A 10,196-nucleotide genomic window follows, 5' to 3' on the forward strand; every position below is an offset into this window, starting at 1 on the left:
CCCCTAACGAAGCAGAACAATTTATCGTAACGAACGCAAATCATTTCTAAAACGCATTTGCTCACTGACGTTAAGACGATTATCCGGTGGAAGAGGGAGGGGGGGAGAGAGAGAGGAAGAACCGATAAATAAATAAATACTCGTGCACGTATATTGTACACACAAAGTACATCCTTTGACGAACGTATAAACATAATATAATGTATATTGCAGTTTTGTTACATAATTAACGGACATTCACCACGTAGGGGAGACGGCCAATTACGGTATCGAGTACGATATGACCTTTCTCACATCATTCGGCCGACGTATAAACAAATAAAATAAAAATAAAAAATAACGATAGTACAATAATAATATAAAATTGGTAGGAGAACCGTCTATATAAGAGCTGCTCTCCGTTGTCCGCAGAACAAACCGCTCGTCGCTTTACACTTATTCGAAGAGTGCACTATTTACGAAAAACGCACAAACACGTATTCGTCATGCAAGCCTTAACATTGGTCCTTTTAGTAGGTAAGTGCATCAATTATTATTATCTATTATCGGCTAATGAATATTGTACGATCATATATTTAACGGTTAAATTTAAAACTTACCAATGGTATTTTTCGTACCTGCACCGTTGTTAATCTATACAATCGATTGGCGCGTAGACGTTTTTCGCTTTAACGTTATGAATAAACAACACAATTTATTACAATATTTCCTAGTTGAACGCGTTCAAAATCTTTATAATAGTTATGAATTAAATAGATCTGTTTATGCATGACTTTTAGCGAAATGCAGTGTTCGTTAATTACTATCACATAAAACAAAATGTTTTAAACTGTACTAACGCGATAGGTAGATGTACAACATTTTTACTAATGAGTCCGTATGATCGATCTACATAAAATGTCAACGATGTATGACATGTATTTTAATCCAACAAAAATCTTATCCGAGTTAATTCCGAAAACCCAACTTTAATCAGTTAAATATTTTTGATATGAAATTAATGCCAATCTTTGGTAGTTCGAAATATTATTTTGATCCGTCCTTTTAAGTGTCCAATTAAGTCCGATCTCATGAATATGTTAAATAATAATTTCACTTTGTGCTAGATAGTTAGACAAATTCAAACTATATTAATTATATATTTCAAATCAATTAATTGACTAATATTGACCCTAAATCCCATTTTGTTTTCCTTATTGAATATTAAATTTTTGAAAATTTCCCCAGTATATTTTAATTATCATGATAAAAAAATCCGTACAAATTCACCTAAACATTTAATAATGTACTTGAAATTTTGAAAATACTGAAGCGTTGCGAAATTAAAGAAATTATTAAACTTTTATGAAATACAATTTTTTTTTTTAAGTATTCTATCTTCATATTTTGGATTACAATTATTTCCATGAACTAATTAACGAAATCAAACGTTACTACAGCTATTTTTTGTATATAGGTGAATTATATCATTTATACAATTATATCTGTTCGAGTGTAGTAAGTTTTTTGATTTCCTTCTATCATCTCGAGAAAATAATTTGTATAATTTAAAACAATCTAAACTAGTCTATAATAGGAAATTGACGGCAAGTGTATAAAAATAACGATGTCACCACACATCCTATATATTACATTACATATACATTATATACATTACATACATTTTAGTATTTCAATGTTGTAGCAGATATCATCAAAACGGTTTAAGCTTAAATACCTCACTAACTCTTCACGTAATATCATTAAATCGTTTAAACGACCTAAATACGATTTTCGAGTTTATCGTATGCTAGGAATTAATGGAAAAATCATACTTTCGTACACTAGAAAAACACAAAAATAATCACCAGACAATTTAAAAGTAACAATAAAAAATATTGGACCAAAAAAAATTATATTTCAACGTGTATAGGCATAGAATTAAATTGATCAGTATTAAATTACGATATAAGTCGTAGATATTAAATTATTTCATGTATCTGTTATAAATTCTTATAAAACTAACATTTCAGTTTTGGTTTCTTTTCGATTCTTAAAACATGAAAAATTTGTTTCAAGTTTTGCTTGAAACTAACTAACTAACTTTATAAGAAAAATGTTGTTCTGTTTTGATTATTGGAAAAATATAATAAAATATTACCTAGTACTGTTAACTGGCATCAATTATGGCAATTAATACTAATTTTCAACCAGATACCAATAGCTTATGACTAAGGAGAGGACTAAATAAGTAATATATTTTTCCCATCACTCTCACATAATGAAAGACCCTCTTTCAAATAACCTTTTTTTGTTTTTTATATTTTATACATTGATTATTATGTATCATTTTTGAATTACCACTTGTTAGATACATCAGTGTTCAATATTTAAATTTTTTAAATATATATCAATATTTTTATTTTATTACCGCATACTAAATTCGTTAAGGTTAGATTTGTTCGGGAATCTCAGTAGATAGTATATAGGAAAATCGGTTTCACTTTCACAGGATTTTATGCTGATCACTTTAAACATATAATACTATTTTTCTTGTAATTTTTATTGCATTATTATCAGTTGTTACGTGGGAATATTTTATACTCAGACGTCTGAATTCTATAGGTACTTGAATAATTACTTTTAAATTTTATAAATCCTTATAATAATAATATATTTACGTATTTTTCTAGTTCTTATTACCCACTATTGACATATGTATATATATATATATATATAATAAAATAATGAAATTATAAAAAATCATAACTAACCGTAAAAAACTTTTACAAAAAAGTATGGGTTCCGGTTTTCAAATAAATTTAAATTAGGGTTTCGATGAGGTTTTAGTTCCCGATGTTCAAATGGTTCCAGTTCTAAAACCGGTTCTTTTCGGTGTGGTTCGAGTCCCTAATAGTAAGTACGTGTAAAGCGTTCAGTGTATAATATAACATATAGTATATAAATATAACATATTGACTTCCATTGGAAACCGTGTGAAATACGTCGTTTTGTTTCCTCTTTTTTCGCACCATTCGATTGTTATTTTTATTATTTGCGCACACTCACATCAACGAACTTTGATGTACACGAATAAAATATGTAAAAAAAAAAAATAATAAATAAATAATTTATTCACTCGTGTGCATCCTGTATTGACCGACGCAGGTCTGACCGCCGCTGTCTTGGTGTCCGTCGAAGGAGCGCCGGCCAGTGACAAGAAGATCGGCATCAGTCACAAGCTGAAGACGACCAGCACGTCGACCACGATCTCACCGTCGCGCAAATGCAAGTCCGAGTGCCCGAACGATTACAATCCGATCTGTGGCTCGGACGGTGCCAAGGTGAACCTGAGCTTCGGCAACAAATGCGTGATGGAGAAGTACAACTGCGAGCACAACACGAGTAAGTCCCGCTGCTATTTGTAAATTAAAATTATAAACTTCCGACGTAGCCGACTTAGGTCTAGGCAAACGATCGACAATCGGAGTTGTACTACGAACGTAGGGGAAACAAATGCATTGGTGAAGATCCGTTAAACGATTGAATTCGATCCAGTTGAACGTACCCGCGCGCGACGCATATCATCAAAGGGCGTGTTCACGCATAATTCGTCCCGCTTGAACCCGACGCACCGAACGCGTTCGCGAGTAAATCGATTTTTTTTCTTTCGCTCTCGATGTTTGATGTAGGTACGCCGAGTTGTCTATGGTGGACATGAATATTTCACGAACCATGACCATTATTCTTTTAACCTTTAGAGTTTGACTACTTAGACTAACCAAGTACTTACATTTTAGATCCAAGCAAAAAAAAAAAATAAACTTTAAATTAAAACTCGTAATGCGCGTTCACACGCTTACAATTAGCATACAAACACAATAACATTTATAATGCATTACATTATACCGACTTTCACTCGGAACTGCCCCCGCGTAATGAATCGTCATTGCTTTTAAATTTAAACAAAAAGAAAACCACTATCAGCATTTATCACGTGTTACCGGACAGAGTAATTTCGAAAAATTATTCTGTTCGGTTCTGCCAACAATGACGACAATTATTTCTATCGTTTACGAATATTACAGTTCAAACCGGTTGAGAACCACGTAAACGTAGGAAATAAAAATGCATTTGTACGTTATGTAGTCGTGCATTTAATTTAATTCGCGCGACCGATTTTCGTACAACGATTGTGGTTTACTTCCGGAAAATATTTATTCTCGTTATGAGGCGTTTTTTCATCACTCTATCGTATAAACGATACTGATTTGACCTTTCTTTCAACGCAGTTGTTGTAGCTAAAAACATTTTTCGAGTCAAACGGCTAACCGTTGACGATTACACGGCCACACGGTTTACGCGGTTATTATCTTAACTAAACGACCATACCGCGGGCGGAGTGCCCATGTACGACAACTCTGACGAGTACCCAGGGTCGGATTTCCGTCGAAGCAAACAAGCAGGCTTGAGAAGGCCCTCGGCTGGTAAGCTCCAATTTCCCGACGGAAACGTGAAAAATAAATGTGATCGCTACAACCTTGAGAATAAACGTGATATAAATTATTTCTTTTCGCCCCGGGCGATAGGGAAATTCAGTCCTTCTTCGACTTTCTTAATTGTCTTGAAGCCCTGAGACTCCAGACGCGCGTCGGAATACGTTGAAACGATGTTAAAATCTTTACCGTATTACACGAGTTCGTACGCGTATTAATAATCGAGGCGTCGCGCGGGATTCGCGGAGCGCGCATCGTAATCGCACCGATTATTCGTATATATATATAATGCGTTACGATTGTTTAATATTTCTAATGGAACCTAATTAAAACGAATTCCTCCGGAGAAGATAAATCATCTTTCCGGTTAAGACTGTCTCGTAAGCTAATCTCGGCGGAAAACGTGCAGTCGTTTTCCATGTTCGGTAAACCACTCGATAGGCGCGCAATCGCACACAGTCGCAGTTAGCATAAAATGTGCGAGTACACGTCGCGGTAGTAACATGATACGACTAACGTCTTCGATACATCAAAAGTATAATATTATCGCGGCGCAGTCGGACAAACGCGTGTTGGTACATCGTCGGCACGTGCCCGTTTTTTATCGGCTTACTACTGACGTTTATCAGTCGTTTTCTGCGCACCGTAGTCGCGAAACGGCGACCGTACGCTTTCCATACGAGACGACCGTGTTCTCTCGGAAAGGCTCAGTGGTCGGTCAATCGCAACGACAGTATCGTTAAGATAAAATTATGTTACCGAATCTCCGCCGACCGTTAAAATGTGTAACAAATTCTACAGAAACATTCCGAAGTAGATACAGCTTATCATTAGAAATAAATTCCTAATTAAATATAATAAATAAAACCAAAAACAATAAACTAGTACAATATTGAAGATTATAGAAGTTTACTATGATGAGTTACTGTCCGGTGTTTATGTAACGAAAATATATTTGGATGCACTATTAACGTTCGGTCCATAAAAAATAATGAAAAATAAAACAAAAAACAACTTTAATTCACAAACTTTGATGCACTAAATGTGTGTATAATTCACAATCGTAATAACTAAATACGTAATATAAAATCTACATTTGGATGGTTATTTCATTTTTAAGCAAAATGAGTTTCGTCTTCATAATTATCAAAATTTCAGTGTGGTATTAATCATTACGTTTGTTACATTATTAAATGGATAACAAATCATCAATTATCATCATTTTCCACCAATATTACATAATTTTTTTATTTTTATTTTTCAAGTGAAATCAGTATAAAAAATCTCTATTTAAATTTGTATACGATAAGATTCTTTATTTGGGTATGGTACGCGTTGAGTAGATAGTGATGATTTCTTAATTTCTTCTCTCAGAACGGGAACCTAGAGTTGAGACACATTAGCCTGATCCCACTCATCCACAACGCTCTTAATATTATATAATACACATGGTTAGGTAAGTAAGTCTTACAAGTTTGATTTATTCGGATTAATTCAAAAAGTCATACTGTTAACAGTGATATAGAATTTACTGAAGTGTCATATCACTTGAGGGCATTCTTGTAGAACGGATGTTTGGAAATAAGATTATCACTAATCTTCCGCGTATTACAAAGCTACGATTAAGTCGGATGTAGATTCCCGTCACATTTATGTGGGAAAAAATTTAAAAATCAATAATAACAATAATGATAATCCGTAATATTCAAGATGTGCACACGGTGCGTCATTATTATTATTATTATTTTTTTATCGATTAAATATTCGTCGCCGGCTAATACGCATCGGATGCACACGTACAATTGTACAATTGTAAATTCCAATCCGTCGCATTAGAAAAATGTCAATACGGTTTTCTCTTACGCCGAACATACTACAGAAACGCTTTTCCCCTCCAGTTGGGTCTGTTTTCGTTTACGTTAAAATTGCTCGTCCTAAACCCAAACTTTTCAAATAGCCTATACCGTGAACAGTAAACTCTTAATACTGTTGGGGTGTTGTTTTGTGATTTAATTCGTTTTTAGGTCAACACCATATGCGTGGTAGTTTAAATCTGATCGAATGAATTGGTCAAACAGTCAAGAACTTAAGTTCCTTATCGCGTTTCCCTACGCCATTTATCCGGTCCCATATGTGCGCTAAGTATTTTATTCCGAACCAAATTCCTTTACGTGCGTACGTATGTGTATATCTCGAAAAAAAAATTAACATTTATTAATTTTAATTTGATTAAATTCATTAAATCAATTTTTCGAAATGTACCTAATTGGTTGAGACTCTCGGTGTCCACTTCGATTTCTTTTGTAATCAGTTCAAAAATATTCATAACGAACAAGTTTTTAAAACTTTGAATCCATATTAAACTGAAGATTTAAAATTAGTGACATGACGTACAAGATTTAGTATTCGGAGAAAACTTTAATGATTAAACTTCTAAGTTCATCAGAACTTTTGATGAGTTGCGTTTTTGAAAATTGATGTATTTTTTTTATTAAAAACTGCCTACAAAAAAACGTTAATTTATTGTTTCAATTTGAACACCATCAAGGTGTTATTTACGGACAAGTACCTAATAATAATATGACATCAATAAAATAAATATCGATAATAACAGTCAAATAGTTTTATTATTAATACGAGTTGAGGTGGCGATTATAGTACAGCTATTAAATGTACACAATATTATCTTCACGAAATTGATTTCCCTCTTTAACATTTTATAATAAAAACAATATAAACGTTTGACGCAACGCATTATAATAAACGGTGATTATGCTGAAAACGTGCGTTATGGCATAAAATTATGACACTGAACTTTAATAATAGAAGTACATATGATACGCATTTATTTCGTTCGACACGCGACTCCATTTAAAATATATTACGTCATTGTTACCCCGGAACGTGTGTAGTGTAACGAGGTTTAGGTGAAATACATTTTATGACCAGTTTTCGTGCAGCAGTTCCCGCTAGTGCTTAAAATCGTATATTCTACACGACACACTTGTTATTTTTACGAAAAATAAAGTTTGTGATACGTTATTATTTTTAAAGTGTATACATAATACAGTTTGTCTTGCGTTATTACCATTTTTTTTTTCTAACATAAGAAAGTTAAAGACATCGGTATAAGCAATTTATAACAAAACAACACATGCCGGAAGACATTTTTTTTTCTATTCAAAATTAAAATCGAAATATACAAGATGATTTACGAATAAAAATGATCTTATTATTTATTTTTACAAAAAAGTTATTTATTTTAACGAAAAAAAAACCGTTGTATATACTTATTTCGCTGTGATTAATGACAAAAGTAATCTAAATCAATATATTTTTACCAACTCGAGATTAACGTTTACGTTTCATTGCAGTGTTAGTTTTTAAAATTAATATTCACATCATAAACACTGATGTAAAGTTCATTATAACTGACGCAGTATTAAGAGAGCTGTAAAGAAATATCCACGAAAAGCCATTTTAGTCCCATCAGTTTCTGAAATTATTTTTTTAGTTATACATTAAACAAGATTAAACAAACTGCAGCATATTTGCATAGTCAAAGACACAACTAAAAATAATATGCAGATATCAATAATATAATATCAATGTTTTTAACTCGTACGTATATTAATGTAACGATCAAAATTATTACTCATACACATATAAAAGTGAAACACGTAAATATTTAAATAAAATAATAAGTTCGTTCAAAATTAATATAATTATCAAACTTAAACTTATCTCGTAATCCTAAATTGTAATTACAGATATGCTTCTAATAGTAATATAAGTAATGTAGTGAATAACTGTAGTAACGCAACTACTCATAAAATTAACTATAAAATATATATGAAGTGTGTTGGTTACTAATTGTTTTAGACATATTTTGTTGGTTTTTATTTTAACCAAGGAATATATTTGTTCGTGCATTTTATTTTTAGTTAAAAATTACAACTCCTGATGATCAAAAATGTCATATTAAGGATTTGGATTTAGGCCAAAGTTAATTTATCAATTATCCATTAATGTATAGAAAACAGAATTATTTTGATTCAATTTTGAACACCTAGCGTCAATTTAAATAAAATCGAATGATATTCTTTCATAAATATTTTAAGAATATTGTCAAAATTTTCAATATTAAAAACGAAAATTGTTCGTTATACTTATATGTTTTTATATTTGTAGTATCACAACAATTACTATTATATTATTTTTATTGTTAAGATTATTTATTATAAACAGTGTACATACAATAGAATTGGAAAACGGAAACACCATCAAACCGTGTGTTTTCTCAACAAAAAAAAAGAACACATAATTCTAAAATCAATTACACCACTGCTCCACTACAGATAATTTAATGAAAAAAAAAAAATAAATCAAAATAAGAAACCGCATGGAAAAACAATAAAACAATTATAATACTACGAACTGAACAAGTTTGTTCTATAAATGTATTTTAGTATGACGTATTAAAAAAACTGTTCGCTGTTTCGCATCACTACGGGTTGAAAATATGTTGGTACAGTAGAACAACGATTATCCTTTCTCCGATTAACCGTCAGACGCCATACTTGCACATTACAATAAAATAAATATTACAATAAAAATTGTGTATGAATAGGTTAATCCGAAACTTTCCGGCAATATCTACTAGATAAGCGATAGATACGAGAACATTTGTATATATATATATATATATATATATATATATTTTATGGGTGAGATATCAACAGTATAAACATTTATGAGATATATACTAACATAAATTGCGATGGTAATCGCATTTTATTTTTGAAAAGTCAGTTAGTTATATATTGCACGTGTGTTCGTTCGCGTGGCTGTGCGGGTTTCTAGTTTCTTTGTGTGCTAATATTTAAAGTTTAAAAACAATTAGTGAAAAACGAAAGCGTGTTGTATTTGATTTATCAAGTATTTTGGATATTATTAAGCGTTTACGAAGGGGAGAAAGTGCAGTAAGAATAGCACCAATTTATAATGTTGGCCTAATCATTGTAAATTATATTAAGAAAAATACCAATAAAATCGAAAGCCATACTGCAAAATTTTGATGGCAACATGACAATCAGGAAAACTATGAAAAATGTATCATTTGAACAACTAGATTCCGTCGTTTGTCAGTAGTTCATTTAAATACGTTCTCGAGGAGTGCCCCTTTCAAGACCTATTCTAACCTAATCTAACCTATCATTCAAGTGAAGGCAATGAATTTCATATAAAATTGAATGGTGAGCATTCCTTTAGTTTTAGCACAGGGTTGGCTTCACAGATTTAAAAATCGTCACGGAACTCACCAATTAGATAATTTTGGTGAAAAAATAAATTCTGATAATAGTAACGTTATAGAGTATAAAAAAACAATTTTTAAACATGATAAAAACCCAAAATTTGGCACGAGAACAGATTTAAAACTGCAACGAAACTGGGCTAAACTGGAAAAAAAACATTGACGACGATGTCTGAAAAAGCAGCTCCAGGTTTTAAAATGCTAAAGGATCGTATAACAATTAGTGTGCGCTCGAATACTTTTAATTAGATTTTTCTCTTAGATTACTTCTACTTGTTGTGGGCAAATCGCAAAAAATCGTACATTTAAACATGTTAACATGAAGGTACTGCCTGTCAGTTACAATTATGGTGACGTAAACAACGCACCGCGAATCGTCCAAGTTGTTTACAATATTGTCAGTGGAT

At 31.8% G+C, this 10,196-nt stretch overlaps 1 protein-coding gene across 1 annotated transcript in view; it reads left to right on the plus strand.

Moving 5' to 3' along the window:
• The first annotated feature begins 400 nt into the window (after positions 1-400).
• The window catches only part of LOC112687967 (serine protease inhibitor Kazal-type 1), a 14,355-nt gene continuing 4,559 nt past the window's right edge, over positions 401-10,196 (plus strand). The window contains exons 1-2 of the mRNA XM_025560974.1: positions 401-516; positions 3,148-3,384. Of these exons, the coding sequence (XP_025416759.1) occupies positions 486-516; positions 3,148-3,384 (268 nt within the window). The 5' untranslated portion in view covers positions 401-485. The remainder of the gene's footprint in view (positions 517-3,147; positions 3,385-10,196) is intronic.

Source organism: Sipha flava, unplaced genomic scaffold (assembly GCF_003268045.1).
Source record: "Sipha flava isolate LNK unplaced genomic scaffold, YSA_version1 36_pilon_pilon, whole genome shotgun sequence".
Taxonomy (NCBI): Eukaryota; Metazoa; Arthropoda; class Insecta; order Hemiptera; family Aphididae; genus Sipha; species Sipha flava.